The 17,235-nt window shown below is 43.1% G+C and overlaps 1 protein-coding gene across 2 annotated transcripts in view; it reads left to right on the forward strand.

Moving 5' to 3' along the window:
• Positions 1-16,871, forward strand: part of stim2b (stromal interaction molecule 2b) — a 47,816-nt gene extending 30,945 nt beyond the window's left edge. The window contains exons 4-13 of one of the 2 annotated variants that reach the window (XM_008435479.3): positions 4,562-4,673; positions 7,052-7,163; positions 7,896-8,011; positions 8,097-8,274; positions 9,181-9,358; positions 9,956-10,117; positions 10,983-11,083; positions 12,373-12,611; positions 12,711-12,951; positions 13,775-16,871. In XM_008435479.3, coding sequence (XP_008433701.1) covers positions 4,562-4,673; positions 7,052-7,163; positions 7,896-8,011; positions 8,097-8,274; positions 9,181-9,358; positions 9,956-10,117; positions 10,983-11,083; positions 12,373-12,611; positions 12,711-12,951; positions 13,775-14,393 — 2,058 coding nt within the window. In that variant the 3' untranslated portion in view covers positions 14,394-16,871. The remainder of the gene's footprint in view (positions 1-4,561; positions 4,674-7,051; positions 7,164-7,895; positions 8,012-8,096; positions 8,275-9,180; positions 9,359-9,955; positions 10,118-10,982; positions 11,084-12,372; positions 12,612-12,710; positions 12,952-13,774) is intronic. The other variant, XM_008435480.3, reaches the window with a different exon arrangement.
• Positions 16,872-17,235: the final 364 nt, after the last annotated feature.

Genomic DNA, 17,235 nt, shown 5'->3' on the forward strand with positions numbered 1-17,235 from the left:
TTGGCCTTGTCAAGTCAAAAGATTAACCATCTTCAGTAAATTAAAAATATTTAGATGATTTTTTTTTATTCCCGTTTCTGTCTGTTTGTGTACTTCTGAAACAATAAAATCCAGCATAAATTCAAATGATCTATCGATATTTAGATTTTAAAAAAAAATCAAATCAACTTAATGTGTAATCATTCCACTGTTGAAAAAAGACATTTTAAAATGAAGCATTAAAAGCCCCAATTTATGACTTTGACCCCGACAAGTTCTGACCAGAACTGTAAATCCGCAGCTCCTCAGAGAAACAAAAAAAAAAAAGAAGGAAAATTACGAAGTGATTGATGGCTTCACCGGCGTTCCCGTCGTCATAAATCGCAGCCCCATGCTGTTTGTGTCATGTTAATGACATATTAGGAAGGATAAATCAAAATCACTGTCCTCCGTTCTGCAGACTCTCTCACTTAGAATAACGTTGATCTCCGAGTGCGTTTGTCATCTTTACAGTGACGATGATGGAGAAACAGTGGATGTAATAACTTTCGCTTGTTAAATGAGTACAGATTGACTGCTTATAGCCGAGTGTCAGGGCGACGCAGAGTCAGTGGAGCAAAGGCTCATGGGAGGAATACCAAAACTCAGCCAACTCCTCCTGAGGCCGGAGTCTGTTCCGAACAAAAATATCCTTTGTTCGCTGCTGTGTAAGTGTGTGTCTGTCTCAGTCCTGGGTCTGATTATGTCACAAACCGCTTGTCACAGGCTGTTGTGTTGTCGCATCAGCACTGATGCTTGACTCTCAGAGGGAGTCTGGACTTTCTGTTCCTATAAAGATTTCTACCAACCGTTTTTTTGGAGAGATTCCCTCCTCTCCTCCGTTCAGGTAAACGGATCTTAACTCTGAACCACCGAAACCACAAATCACCTGCACTCAGACCAATCTATGTATTTGTGGCTTGCTGTTCTGACTTTATATGGCTCCATAAAGTACCTCAAAGCTTCCTCTGACTACATGCAAAGCAGCTCTGCCAACCTGCCGGGAAGTGGATTTGTGATAGTCGCAGCTCTGTGACTATTTAGCATGTAGTCTTAGATTTCTAAGAGAGAGACTTTTATGCGTTTTATTCGTAGCTTGTTGTATTCTGTTGCCTTAAATGTTGAATTAGAAAACAATGATGGCTTCCCTTTGAGGGAGTGAAGTTGAAAATTAATATTATGAAAAAGTTTCCTGCTTTTTCTTCCCATGCTCATGTGGTTTGGGAAGTATTCTTTAGGTCTTTGCCAGAAAGTTGTTTCATTTCATCAATAACATGTAATGGTTATTAAGGACGAGTATTACACAAACTGCTTCTTTCACAATTTCCATCAATGTTTCAATGTTCTGAAGAAGGTGTGAGGATACAGAAAACACCCACGTGTGCCAGCCAAGTCGGTGTCCGTAGGGGAACAAATAAGGCCATCTATCCACTTATCTTGTGCTACACACAGACCCATTGCCATGGCGACCGACTGACAACAGCTGCGTTAGCCTACAGAGCAGAGATTACATTCAAGCGTATCAAGATCCCACACCGAAAAACACACAACATTTTCCACAAAGAGAGCAGAGCATTCAGTCCGTTGTATTTTATGCTTGATGTTTATTTTGTGATTATTAGTAAGTGGTCGCCTGAACACGACGGTGCTTTATTACTTAATCTAAGCAACTCTTCTGCTCATGGTCTGTCAGAGAATAGGTGTGTGAGTCGCCTTATTTTAGTGTTAACTGAACAAAAACATACGAAATTATGCAGCACGTGTACATGCTACAATGGTCAAAGCCAAGCTAGCGTAACTGACCTACTTTTTGCGACATAGCATAGCCTTCGGTATTTTGTTTTACTATTTAAAACTTTTTATTCACCTGTCAAATATGACATCCTTATACCTTACTATTATAGTGTTGACAATTAATACTGCTGTTAGTTTTCTTTTGCATATCTTTTATATGTCACGCGTACATGTAAGGTTTAGCGTGTCATGTTCACAACTTGACAGCTAAAAACAATGGCAGTCGTAATCGGTGAGTGCGCAGCGTCTTTTGCCCTCCAGCAGGAAGCTGGGGGCGGGACGTTGGACGCGTGACGTCACACTTCAACTCCTCTGTACTTACTACCGACTGTATTACGTTACACTTCAGAGAATCTAGCTAATATTCATGTTTTAGCAGTGGGACGAGTTGCAGCTGCTGGTTTTTTACTGGGCTGGCGCCTGTTTGTGTGTTCTCACGACTAATCATGACATTCAGGCACGACTCCATGTCATATTTTACAATCTGTCTTTGTGTCTGACTCCTTATCAACTCACCGTGGCATCTGTTAGTGTCTGTGCTTTTTTTTTTTTTTTTTTTTTTTTTAATCGCATTGAAGACGTTTCCTGATTACGGCTTCGCCAAAAACTCTCGGCAGAGCCTTGCTTTGACAGCTCGAGGGCCCTTTAACATCCGTTTCGAGTGCGAGCGCTTAAGTCAGCGCTCGTCCCAGACTTTTAATTTCACAGGCTATTCAGACAGCTCCTGTGAGCAAAAGGATTTTTCTTTCAATCTGTGACGGGAGAAACATTTGCAGCAGACAGCCTTTCAACACCAGGCTGCCATTATGTATTCAATGTCAAACTCACAGCGGTTCTCCAGCTCAGGCTCTTTGAGCACACACTGGCGACGTGTGAAAGTGCTGCGAGGTTCTGATGTCGACTGCCACGTCTGCATGTCTGTGTCGTAGTTAATACTGTTGTTGGAGTATTTCTGCTAAACGAAAGAGCCGATGAAAACATCTGTCAACAGACATGGATCTAAAACCTGTTAATTATAAAATGTTCCCTCAGTTGTTGCTGAAGTCTTAACTCAAATACTGGTTTTAAGCTTTTTTTTTTTGGTTTGTTTGTTTTTCTGGGTCAGTTGGGACTTCTTTCTGTGTTTTCTGCCCCAAAGTTGAAGAGGGGATTTTTTTTTTTAATCACCTTTTATTTGCTGCTGACGTGAACAGAAAGCAAACTGCGCTAAGCTTTTCACTTCTTACACTTTGTTTAGAGCTCAGGAGCTTTTAATTCCTCTGTAAATGTCCACTTTGATATATTCACAAGTTATCTGGAAAAAAACCCCCAAAAAACAGAACTACTGTCAGTCCTTAAAACTTATGTAAATTATGTTTAACAGAATGGAGTTGATGTTCTTTTTAATATTTTATAATCTTACACTTGCCAAAATCACTTTAGCTTTAAGATGTTTCATAATTGTGTAAAGGAAGTTTCAGTATTTCATTTCATCTTGCATTTTTCTTCTTACAGCAGAGTTGAAATTTACTAGCCTGACCCGGTTTGACCCCTGGGCTAAATTACCTAAAGGAATGGAAATCTTTGGAAGTTTTTTTTTTTTTTTCCATTTTAAATAATCCATTTTAGCTGAGTTTCTTCACACGGTTTCCCGTCTCCAATTAATGTTAACATGTTAACACTGTTCTTCTGAACAATATCAGAAACAAATCAATTTTCCGGCATCTACAACATTTCCTCCATCTGTAAATAAGTACGTCTGTTGACCCTGGTGGCCTTCTGTTGCCTTATCACACCTACTCGTAAATGTCTTACCGTTTATTTTTAGGATTAAGAAAATGTTTTAAAGCCACATGTCGGCTTTGGTAGTTTTCCCGGCCCCTGATCTACATGCAAAACAAACCCTAGACTTAAAGGAAACGGTAGGGGTGGAAAAGCGACACACTTCAGCGGTCAGACGCTCATCTGCATCGCAGTCGCGGGCTGGTGGAGAATCATAAACAAGCAAAGATGACAGGAGTTCTTCCCATTTTTTTTTTTTTTAAGCTCACGCCCGGGCCACACACATGCACCCAGGAGCCAGGGATGAATGCTTTGAGGTGTTTGGTAGTCAGCTCTGATCCTCGCTAATGCTGCCGGTGTTCTGGCTGTTTTCTTCGTTCAGCTTTGTCTCTGCAGGGGCTCTCAGTTCTGAGCGCCAGAGAACTAAAACGCGCGCGCACACACACACAGTCGTACGCTACTATCCAACAGGGGACATTCCATTGACTTCCATTCATTTCTACAGCCTAACCCTAACCCTTTTCCTAACCCTAACCATCACATACCTAACCCTTTTCCTAACCCTAACCAAAAGTCAATTCACACCTTAGTCCTAACTGCAACCCCTGACCCTAAAACAGGGTCATTTCCAAGAGGTATTTAAAAATACAAGAGTTTTGTCTTCAAGTCTTTCTTTGGATCGTGCACACACACACACACGCACACACACACACACACACACACACACACACACACACACACTCACAGAGGTGGAAGCGGCACCTCTTCCACAGATCTATTCTCTTTTCTAAACCCTTGAAGGGAAGAAAAAAAATAAGCGTGTGTGTGTGTGTGTGTGTGTGTGTGTGTGTGTGTGTGTGCGTGTGTGTGTGTGTGCACGATCCAAAGAAAGACTTGAAGACAAAACTCTTGTATTTTTAAATCCCGACAAACACAGCTATCTGGTGCCTTCCTCTAGTTTTGTCTCTCTTCTTTTTTTTTTTTCTAGTTTATAATAGAAGACATGAAGCAGCAGCAAACCAACAAACACAGCAACCTGCACCGTGAAGACCAGCACATCACAGTGGAGGAGCTGTGGAAGGGATGGAAGAACTCCGAAGGTAAAGCAAAGTTATTCAGGAAAAACCCGTTCTGTCCTGAGCGAACCCTCTGCTTTCTGGTTTTTTTTTTTACCCAAACAGGTGCGAGACGCCAACGCTAATGTTTTTTTTTACGTCGTCATACACGAAACACAATCACTCGAGACAAACTGATAATAAAAAAACGTCAACACGCTCCAATACAGTAAATCACACAAATATGGGGCGTGATCGCTTTCAGGTAAAACACCCGCTGAGACGTTGTCCCCGTAGCACACTCCGGCGTGTTCCTGCACTTCAGGCATAACCTGTTCGGTTTGTTTGCCTCTTAGTCGACACCGACGGCGTCCTCTTACAGCAAAGGCTCGCACCAAGCGCTGCGCTCAATAACCATGTGAGCATTCCCATATATTTCGCTGGAGCGCTTCCTCCTTCTTTTCTGTAATTTCATCCCTTATTTGCTGAACTGCTCCGCTACAGTTCAGTTCACCTTTTACACGTTATCGTCCTTCATCTCCCAGCCAGATGTTTTGACAGTGCCACACGTGTCTTTGGCAACAGAGAGGACCTAGAAAAACAACAGAGAGTTAATGTTTCGAGGGCTTTGCATGTGCTTTAAAGGCTTAATAATTTAATATCAGGTTTCGGGTCTGAATAAGTGTGGTAAAAGATTTGAATCTTGATCCTTTTCTTTCCCTATTTTTATTTATTTTTTATTTTTTGTTCTGATGCTAGAGGCTTTTATTTGCAGAATATCTGCGAAGAGAGAGACGGCGGAAAAGATATGCAGCACAGATCCCAGATTTATTTATTTGTTTATTTTATTTCGAACATTATAGCAGTCGGACCAGCGAGTTTCTGTTCTCTGGAGTTGGAGATTGTCCTCCTGCATGTTTTACTTTAATGAGATCTTTAAGTTCTGATCCTTTCATTTGGTACGATGTCGGTATCTGCAGATCTTTCTTTACAGGCAGCCATCTTCTCTGACACACAAGAAGGCAATGACGGCAAACACTTAGAATAATTTAAACAAAGTGAAGTTTCACCACCAAAACCGAAGCCGCTAAGTTTGCGAAACTCAACATATTTTAGGCACCGTCGCGACTCTTGACCGTAACTGCACTCCCTTGTGTGCCATTGCACCATCAACGTTTACGTTCGCTTTTCTCTGTATCTGACTTCATGCTGCGCTTTTGTTGAGGGGAAGCAATTTAAATCAGATTTACTGACTTTGGGCTGATCTGTGCTCCTTAAAAAACCCGCGCGCCTTGTAGGTTTTTGACAGATGTTCTGTGGGAATAGTTTGTGCTGCATCTGCCTCTTGAACTTTTTGTTTCAGACATTTGACGATACGGCGACTTTATCTAAAGTTTTAGAAAATCTTCAACTGTGTGAGCTGGAGAGAAGAAACCAACAGCCATTGTGAAGTTTCAGTCACCTGCAGGCTGTAAAACAAACCCTGGCAGTTGGATCACTTTTCAAGGAAACATATTATATAAAAATAGTTCCAACAATCTGGTTATATAAGTCTGCAAACTCTTAAACTCATAGTTTGTTGAAACATCTTTTGTTTTTGTTTTTTTGTAGGAATTTCAGGGTATTTCACTCACACTGCCTTGCAGATTTCATCCAGTGCAATTATTTCATCACCACTAGTAGAAATATTTATCCGAGAATGGAGTGGTGTTTGGTTCTAAAGTACTGTTCTCGCTTTTTAAAGCGACTCAACCCAGATCTGATTTGATAGTATTTTAGTCTTTATTTTATCTGTTGATGAACAACTTTTCTATCGTATCATCATCATTCTGATTGACTTCAGACATATTTTTTAATTCTAAAGACTTAAATTAACACTGATGTGAATTAAACTTACATTTTGAATTTTCTTTAAACAGTTGTTTACTTAATTTCATCAGGGAATTCAACAGAACTTGTTTTTTTGGGTTTTTTTTTTTTAAGAAAATACTCCTAACTTTGATCCTTATCCTTTTAGTACAGACATGGAAATTGTGTCTTTATTTGAAGAATGTAAATGTCAGCTAAACTTTATTTTCTGGTGATCTTGTTTGCAGCATTTGATGCGAGTTACCCGAGAAATGAAACGAAATCAGACTTGCATAGCGCTTTATTTGGACGCATTAGAAGACTAAATATTAAAGTGCGGTGCAATTAAACAAAGCATTTATCACTGCATCTCTGTGTGCTTTTGGGCCCCTAAAGGTTCCGCAGGTTTTTCAGTCGCGTTTCACAGGATAAATGCCACTTTAAAGCTGGGGAAAGCTTTTGCAATAAGTTTTAACAGGGGGTGTTTACACTTCCAGAGCCGCTGTAAATCAAATCTAGGTTATTCATTTGAGTTATTTGACAGTTTTCTAACTCTGTCTTTAACCTCTCATCAGTCCACAACTGGACCACGGAGGACACGGTGCAGTGGCTGAAGGAGTCGGTGGAGCTGCCGCAGTACGAGAAGAACTTCCGGGACTTCCGGGTCACAGGGAACACGTTACCTCGGTCAGTACTGCCAGGAGCTGCCGGGCTTCATTCCCCCCACCCCCCTCTGCCTCAGTAGAAACTTAAATAAAAGCTATCCAATTTTGTATGACAAAACATTAAAAGTAAAAAACTTTCTTTCCTTTTTTCCCCCTCCATCACCTAAAGCAACCAGTGACTTTTTTTCTTTTTCTAATTCTGTATTCTGCTGCCCTCTGCTGGTTAAGAAATGCAACACAGGACAAAATGTTTGGAATATTTTAAATGGCAGACGTTCCTCACGGCTTAAAGCTTTCTTTTCATCCTTAAGTCCGACATTCGGCTTCGGTCCATTTGCAGCGATCTGACTGACTGCTAACAAACTTCTCAGTCATGAGTTTAAGTCTTGAGTGGAAGGAGCTGCGGATGAAGTTGTTATTTAAGGACTGTCATTAAATGAACTCCTGTGCGACGGGCGCAACGTGAGCTGCTGCAGACTGAATGTACTGAGTGACTAACTGTAACCAGGGGGAGGCGATGGGTCGTCGGGGCTTCATGTTTCTCGGCCGAGCTGACTCATGAAGTGATGTCATAGCCAGAGGGCTCGGTTGTTTCCTGAGCCGTTTTAGATGCTGATCGACGGTCCACCTGTCGGCCCTGTGTTTCTGTACGGAATGTTAAACATCCCCCCGATTTACTGTCGCAGGGGGGAGGAGGGGAAATATTAAGATTTGCTACTTTGTAATTTGAATTTATGCTCTGTTTGCGTTGTAGAATAGCGGCAAACGAACCGTCGTTTATTTCCATGCAGCTGAGGATATTAGACCAGCGGCACAAACAGAAGCTCAACCTGAAGGCGCTCGACGCCGTGCTTTTCGGGCCTCCTCTTCGTAAGTACGGCTTCTGTTGGAATGCGGCAAGCCGGCGCCGCGTCTCCGCTCGCCCCTCACTCTCGTGTCCCCTCGACCCCCGCAGGTCCGCAGCACAACTGGGTGAAAGACTTTGTCCTGATGGTCTCCATTGTGATCGGAGTGGGAGGCTGCTGGTTCGCCTACATTCAGAACAAGTCCAGCAAGGTGCACATTTCTCAGATGATGAAGGATCTGGAGAGCCTTCAGAACGCCGAGCAGAGCCTGTTGGATATGCAGAGCCGGTAAGACGAGCAAACCAGAAATTTCTGAAGAATGCTTTTACTTAGCTTTTGTTTTTGTCTTTGCATACCAAATGATAAATAGTTAGATTTTGTTCAAGTAGCACGTTTATAGTCCTGCCAGTTGACTGAACTGTGACTGAGATGTTCAGGCTCACAAAGAGCAATGAAGGAAAATAAAAAACAGCCAGGAAAATTAGGTGAAATCGGTATTATTGCAATATTGAGCACCAGTTTCGCAGTTACGTGTTTGCTCGATATCGCGTAGTCCTACTTTTAAACTTCGGAAGAAAGACGATGTAGGAAAAAAAGGTCAAAAGGAGCTTTTCTGGTCATATGAGACCAAAATTGAACTTTTTCAGCCTGCCTGCAAAACGATGTGTATATGTCAGGACAAACTAGCGGTGAAAGACGGGAGATGGCAGCATTATGTCATGGGGATGTCTAATGTTCAGCAGGAGCAGGCCAGATTTGATGTGAAGATGGATGGAGCCTTAAAAACAATCATTTAAAGGCAGCAAATGACTTGAATCTGAGGTGGAAGTTCATCTCGAAGAAAGATCCACAGCTAGAGCTTCAATTGAATGGTCCAGTCAAAGTTTGGAGGAAACTCAAATTATGAATCTGTTCCAAGATGTGAAAACCGATGATGATAAACAACCATAGACAGTTTGAGCTATTTTGCAAAGAACAAACCACGATTTCCAAATTTAGTTGTAAAAAAATAAAAAGAGAGAGAATCCTAAAAGATTGCAGCTGTTAACTGTAGCGATTCTACAAATGCTGAGTGAAGAGGTTCGAATTCAAATTCATCTCACATACTCTAGATTCTTGAATAAATTAAAAAAAAGAAAAAAGAAAAAAAGTGTTTTGATTTATCACGTAAAACACACGGACGTTTGTTTGCAGGCTGGAAAAGGCTCAGGAGGAGAACCGGACGGTCGCCGTGGAGAAGGAGAACCTCGAGCAGAAGATGAGGGACGAGATCATCGACGCCAAGAAGGAGGCCCACCGGCTGCGGGAGCTGCGCGAGGGCGCCGAGTGCGAGCTCAGCCGGCTCAAGTACGCCGAGGAGGAGCTGGTCCAGGTGAGGACTTCCTGTCCCTGAATGCCGCTTAACCCGTTTCCCTCGAATGCAGCTCAGCCACGGGCTCATTATCAGTCGAAACATGCCGACCAGCCGGCCGGCTGGAGTGAGTATCACATGGTCGCGTGCATTAATGTGTGGAAACATGACTTAGTTCGTGTGGAAATTAAATTTGAATTCACTTGATGCGGTTTGCACACTCTCCGCCGTCTTTTGAACGATGGATTTAATTTAAAATAAGGGGGGGAAAAGGCTCGTCTGGGTGCAGAGCGTCATGCAGATGTAAATGTATTCATCACTGTGGCTAAACCACCTAAAATTGAAAAGATTAGTTTTATATTGTCTGCCTTAAATTTTCATTTCATTTGCGAGGGACCTGCTTTGCATATTTATCCACCTTCGTAAAAAAAAGAAAGAAAAAAACAACAACCCTTCAGCTCTGCCCTTGGATTCGAGTTTTTTTTTGTTTGTTTTTTTCTTTAACTCATCAGATATGGAATAAATAGTAATCTCTGCTGTGTTTGTTATGAACGGTTTCTGTCGGCGGAGGGTTTTATTTTTTGACCCTCAGGGTCGTGACGTGTCGCCTTCCTGCAGGTGCGGAAGGCTCTGAAGAGGGCGGAGAAGGAGATGCAGTCGGAGCGCTCGGTCCCCGAGGCGCTGCAGAAGTGGCTGCAGCTCACGCACGAGGTGGAGGTTCAATACTACAACATCAAGAAGCAGAGCGCCGAGTTCCAGCTGTACGTCGCCAAAGACGAGGTGAGGCTTCCCTGTGGTGGCGCGGGAAAAGCGACGGATCCGGAGCGCTCTGCTGTCCTCCGAGCGCCGGGATTAGCGGCCGTGGCGATCCGTCCGTATTTGCATTGTATAAATTTGAATGAATTGCGCCCTGATTTGGCCGTTAATGCGGTTTATCAAGTGACGGACTCGTCTTTGATGGAGCTGCCCTAGAGGACGTGGAAATATGTGCATAAATTCGATTCTTGTTTGGAACAATCCCAGGCAGCTGTGTCAAGTTTTGAGGACACTTAAATCTTCCCGAACATCAACAAATTCTCATAATGACATCTTTTTTTTAAAAAAAAACAAAAAAAAAACTCTCCAATCAATCCTGACCCTGTGTGAAAAAGTAATGACACCCTGACCATATAAGGCAACTTTTGTTAAAAAGTTGATAATTTTGACTGTTTCTTCTTTGCAGAATTGATTTCAGTCACATTGAAGAGTATTTGATTATAGCCAACCTGTTTTTAAGGTCATGATAGCTCATCTTAACTGGATTCAAGTCGCCGCTTTGACTAGTCCGCTCCAGAACCCTCGACTTGAAGCTCTGATTCGTTCAAAAGTGAGAAACGGATCTTTTAGCCTCGTTCTGTTTCAAGTAATTATTTGAAGACTGTCTGGAAAAAAAAAATCTCCCTCTACATTTGTAGCAAAGCTGACCGTGAGAACAGAATAAAGAAATCTGAATGCATTTAATAATGTTGCATATTGTTTGAATCGAACTTGTAGAAGTTTTAACAAATGTTTTCATTCGTTTGATCCCATTGTTTCACTCTGAGTTGTTGCAGAGAAGTTCAGTAAATAACTTTGTCTTCCCCTCTCCCTTTTTATTTTGTTTTAGGCAGAGAAAATAAAAAAGAAAAGAGGTTCTGTGTTCGGAACCCTTCACGTCGCCCACAGCTCGTCCCTGGATGAGGTCGACCACAAGATACTAGAAGCAAAGTAAGAACTCCAATCTACTTCCTGCGTGCGCAATTCCCCCCGCAATCTGATTTGCGATCATTTATTTTAACCCGAGTTCATTAGAACAACTTAGTCCAACATAAAGCAGCCCCAAGGACAGCAAAATAGAGAGAAATTAAATTTCTCAGTCATCCACGGCTAAAGCCTTTGTGTATATTTGGAGTTCAAGTCACCAGCAGCACAAAACCCCCCAACAGCCTTATTCATCTGGGATTTATAGCCGTTTTACTGTTTGTTCGCAGTAAACTGATTCAGGAAGTGACTAAGAATCAGAGCGATTCTCCTTACACATGTAATCAAGGCCTGGCTCTTATTTAGCTAAAGTTAAACATAGAAACATACATTTAAGATATCCTGACAATAACAATCACTGCCTTACGAACGATTAGGGGCGTTCGGCAGTAAAAATTAGGACTCACTATTATTATTTGTTCGTCTGTCTTTTTGGACATACATCCATCCATCAGTCAGAGCCTTTATTGTCAGACAGTGGTGGGCAACTCTTTGGTCTACACTCAAATAAATAGGCCTATGTGACAGAAAACGTATCAATGCACATTCCGCTAATTGGGAAACATTGTGGCAGCATCATGCTGTGGGGGGTCACCTCCTTTAGACTTGATGGGAGGATTTATGAAGGTAAGTGCAAGAAAATCCTTGGCAATCCTAAACATAGTCCTGTGTTAGAATGGCCTAGTCAAATTCCAGCATTGCGTGCTGAATATGGCCGGCATGCCACGCTTGTGAGAGTTTTATTTGTTGATTGTTTTTGAAAAACGTGCGTCGTGCAAACCCCGAATTGTCCCAAACATGTCCGCCAAGTCCCACCTGCATGCAGCGCCGGCTCTCTGCCGGTGTTGATGCCACCGGTGTTCTCTGGTGACTCTGCAGCTCCTGATCCATTCTGCACTTCTTTGCAGATCAGGCCATTCTTCTGGGCGCTTAAGTTTGTTTAGTCTGTGAGGTTATTTAGAGTCTGAAATCCAGTTCAAAGAATTGTTCAGTTGTTCAAACACCAAAGGGGAATCACAGGGAGAAACGAGAATAAAGTGCAGCGCTCCGTCTGGCTTCTTGTTAGGCAGAGGTCCAGCTTTACAGCGGGACGGCTTTGTGCCAAAAAGCGCATTAATCTTGGCTCGTCAACTTCTTAGGAAGGATGTTTTGATGTGCATCAGAGAAGAATCTCTCTCTCTCGCCAAGTTCGGCACGTTCAGATCCAGGGCCGTCCTCCTCGTTTAGTTTTTCCTTCTTGTTTTTTTTTCTTTTAGGAAAGCTCTGTCAGAGGTGACGGCGTGCCTGAGGGAGCGGCTTCACCGCTGGCAGCAGATCGAGAAGCTCTGCGGCTTCCCCGTCGTCAACAACTCTGGTCTGCCGAGCCTGACGGCCAGCCTCTACTCGGACCACAGCTGGGTGGTCATGCCCCGAGTCTCTGTCCCTCCGTACCCCATCGCAGGCGGTGTGGACGACCTGGACGAGGACACGCCTCCCATCATTCCACAGTTCTCCAGTGAGTGCGCCGCGCCGTTTTCTTACTTTCCTCAGCGGGAGAAAACGTCGCCGCTTGCTCCAGAACGGCGTCCGATCTTTGCTTTGTTCTCCCTCCCAGCCGCTGCGTTGATCCGACCCCCGCTGACCCGCAACAGCAGTCTGTGTCGCTCCCGCCGAAGCCTGCTGAGCCAACAGTCGTCCCTGATGTCCCCGGACCCGGACCTGCTGTCCATGGCCGGCTCGTCCCTCTCCTATCGCCCCGACGCAGACGACGAACAGTTTATGTTCAGTTTGGATAGGAGGGGGTATGTAGCTGTGGCCGGAACGCCATGGAATGGTTTTACAGTTTGGACTAACAGGTGTTTTATCCAGACACTGACAGATTACCATGAGGGTTTCACTGAGTGTTGTAGATTCAGTCTTCTGACTGCAGGACTAAATGTCTCCCGAAAATGAAACGATCTGATTTTTTTGTCCCAGTCTTTCTAATTTATAGCCGAGAGTCGAGACAAAGCCTGGTCGAATCTTTACCAGACTGCAAAGACACAAAAGTCTTGTCGGTCTAGTTTCCAACACTCGAAATAAGACAAAGCAAACTTAACAAGTAACTTTTCAGCATGATACAGGAGCTTGTTTCAAGTTAATAATTCCTTAATATTGATAAAAAAATACTAGGTATAAGTGAAATAATCAGCCGGTGGAGCAATGTGTTTTTCCCCATATCGTAAATTAAAAATGTCTTGTTCCACTGGCAGATTATTTCATACGTAGCTAGTACTTTCTCAGCAATATTAAGGAATTATTGACTAAAAAACAAGCTCCTATTTCTTCCTGAGAAGTTATTTGTGAGTTAGTTTTGTCTTTATTTCAAGTGTTCTGAGAAAACAGACCAAAAAGTGCTTGTGAGATTTTGTGTTTTTGCGGCGTTGGTGGTAAAACTGGGTCACAGCATTAGCAGCAGTAGAGGTGCAAAAGCACCAGAGTAGGCTTGAAAAATAGGTGTATTTAAAAGCCTTTCCTGTTTTGTTGATGTAAAAAAAAAAAAAAATTGTGAATTGGGTCTTGTATTTCGTCCCTCCTGCCCTCTGTGGTTGATGTTCTTGAACAGTCGTACATATTCCCACGTTTTGCGACGACGTTTTTCAGTGTGTGACCCCGCTTGTTCTGCTCCCTCTCCGTCAGAGAACCGGCTCAGGACGGCAGCTCCGACACGGACTCCCTTTGCTCCACCATCAGCCGCAAGCAGCTGCACTCCCCCGGCGCCGCCGACGCCCCGTACCGCCGCATCTCCCGCGAGGAGCTGCTGCTGCTGGGCCAGGGCAGCCCGGAGCGCCCCGGCTCCACCCACACCACCAGCAGCAGCAGCAGCAGCAGCCTCAGGGACTCCACGCCTCCGCCCATGCCCCCGACGCCGGCCGCCACCCCGTCCGGCCCGCCCTCCACCTCCCCGTCCCCGGCCCTGGAGCACCACCCATTCGCGCCGAAAGGCTCGCCCGACCTCACCCGCGTCATACCCGAGTCCCAAAGCATGCCGCTGTCGCAGGGCAGCGCCGCCTCTCCGACGGGCAAGGGCGTCTACAACGGCATCCTGGAGAAGTCCTACAGCTACGGCCAGCTGCCGGCGAGCATGCTGCCCAACGTGGGGCGCAACCCGTCGCTCACCTCGCTGGACTCGGAGGGCCGGAGCCTGGGGAGAGATTACAAGCTCCACAGCACCTCCTCCCAGGACTCGTGCGACAACGGGGAGAAAATCAAGCGCTCCTCGTCTAAAATCAAAAGCTTATTTAAAAAGAAGAAATAAAAAAAACACACTCAGCGTGAGGTAGCGCGTCGCGTGTGACAGCGAGAGAGTAAACTAAACTAAAATAAGAAGAGTTTTATCGCTCGTACGTCACTGGAAGATAAAACATTTATTTTTCTCTCCTGTTTTTTTTTTTTTTGTTTTGTTTTTTTTTGTCAAAGATGGAATGTAGCTCAGCCTGGGCGCCGTCAAACGCCCCTCAACCTGGTAGCCTTATTTTTCAATAATCCCTTTGTATTTAGTTCTCACCGAGGAAAAAAAACCCGCACAGGCGGAGGAAGGAGCCGAGGCAAGCTCACGGTTCTCTCTTCCTTTTTCCTTTTCTTTGTATTTTTTTCCTTTTTAGTTTGAACCAAAAAAAACCTCCTTATAATGGGTCTAAAGGTGCAGTCTGTACATTTAGTTTCAAACTCACAAAGTGTAGTGTTTCACTGAAGACGTGTCGTGTGGATGAACTCGTGTACTTGACTCATTTCATTCAGAAGAGAGAACGAGAGAGAGAGAAAAAATAATCCTGCTAAAAGTTTGTTGCACTACTGCTTTCTTCGTGGTTGTTTGTTTTTTGTTTTTTTTTTTTGGGAGAGAGAGAGAGGGAGAGAGGGCGAGTTAGAATCATGATGTCGACATGAAGGGAGGGGGGATGCATGAGCGGTCGCAATGAAAACGCAGCACAGAGCCAAAACGATCTGACGTGCCCTCAGTGCCACTCTTTATGGATGTCTCAATATAAATATATAAATAGAAAAAAAAAAATATATATATATATATATAAATTGTTTTCACATGATGTTCTTAAAGGTGATTTTAATAGATTTTTAAATTTTACGGCTTCATCGCGGACCGAAGCCGCAGCGGTCACTTTATCTGTGTTCTTGTCGCCCTTTATTACTTGATTACCTGCATCCTGTAGCCATACAGTAACAAAATCTACTATCTTTATGTTTTTCTTTCTGCAGCTTTTTAAACCTGGTGTCACTACAATGTTTGGGGGGAGGGGAAATTGGCTTTCAGGTGCATCTCTCAAGTAAGTTAGATGATCATTGAAAAGCTTATTTATTTTTGTAATGTAGTTTAAAAAGGTGAAAGCTGTGTCTCGTGTGGTTTTGTTACATACGGAGTGATGTATTTTAAGTGTTGTTATTTGGGGGAAGTTTTGAAGATTTTAATCTTTCGCAAACCTTCAAATGGGTTTCGATGATCCCTGCTCAAGGATGCAGTCATCAAGAGCATGGAGTCGAAAGTTATGTTATTTATATTTATATTGATATATAAACTAAAATTGATTCTTTGTTTAAAATCTAATCACTATTTTGAACAATGAATGGCAAAGTCCGATTAAAAAATAATAAATCTATAACCATCTTCAAAGTTGTGTTGTTTCACGGTTTAACCATGTCAATTATTATTATTATTATTTTTTTTTTTTTTTTGCTTAAATGTCCATACCATTACAGATGGAAAAGTCTATAAATTTGACTCAGCTAGTGCTGAAGTCTTGAAGTGGATGGCTTTTGGAAATCTGGCCTCCTGCAGTTTTTCCTTCCACTGAACTTACCATTAATATTCTTGGATGCAGCGCTCTATGAGCAGCCATCAAGTATTTTTTTAATCTCTCATCTCCTGCATAACAAAAATGTTTTTTTTTGAGTAACTTTTTTTTTTTTTTTTTGCTACAAGTAATCAAAATGAACAGAAATAAACGCTTGAAATGTATCACTCTGTGTAATTAATATGAGTTTCACTCTTTGAACGGAATAATCAGCTTAGGAACATTGATTTATTTTTATTTTTATTTTATTTTGATGCGCCTGTATGTGTTAAAATTCCAGGAACACTAAGAATAATCTGCTGCCAATCTGACCATCACTCTGCAAGGCAACCAGACCCACCCAACTGTTTGCCCAAAACAACAACAACAACAAAAACGCAACAATAAAAAAAAAAAAAAAACAATATGCGGCAAGAAGTCAAACCGTTTGATCCGGATCTGATGAATGATGCACCAAGACCTGCCTCTCCTCCCCAGCTTCTGACCCCCTCCTCCGCCCCCCTGAGTCCCCACTAAGCTCCACCCACGCAATAGAGTCCTGCTCATCACCTCCGGGGCCCGCAAACCCAGCGCACTGATGTCAAGAGCTTCACACTGTGATTACTGGCTGCTTCCTCTCGTCCCGGATCTGGGTGTCACAGTTGCAGTTTGAGAATGCAACCAATGCTCCAGCAGCATCTAGGAGGTCGCTGAGCTTAGGATCCAATGTGCGGTTTTAAAAATAGAAGAAGAAACAAATAAAAACTCGTTGTCGGGCAATGGAGCGCGCAATGAAGGGAATGCAGGACGGGGCTGCTAGGTGGGGAGGAAGTGAATGTTTACGAGGAATGTGGGGGTTTGAGAACATTTTGTGTGTGTGGATATTTGTATACTGTAGAAGAATTAATAATAAAAACCAAACAAAACAAAAAAAAACCGGAAGCAACCGAGATGGTTCAGAGTCATGTTTGTTTTATGCTTTTGTCTGAAGTGATGAAAAAGTGTTTCATGCAAATCTAACAGCTGCTGAAATTTCATTGCCAAAATTACTATGAAAGAGCACAAATATCACAACTTTTACATTTTCTCTTTCTTCCAGTTTCCTTTAGCCTCGGAGGTCATGTTGGCTGCGTTTAGTTTCATGTCGGAAGTTGGGAAAACTAAATGTATTACGACGGAAAGAAATCAAGATTGCGTCTGAAAGTCGCTGCGGAATGACAATATGAAACGTTGTATCGAGCACTTGGCTCGCAAGCTTGAATTGTATGGAGATTTATCCAGACAAATGTAAGAGAGGAAATATCTTGGGAGACC

Source organism: Poecilia reticulata, chromosome 18 (assembly GCF_904066995.2).
Source record: "Poecilia reticulata chromosome 18, P_reticulata-male-v2, whole genome shotgun sequence".
NCBI lineage: Eukaryota > Metazoa > Chordata > Actinopteri > Cyprinodontiformes > Poeciliidae > Poecilia > Poecilia reticulata.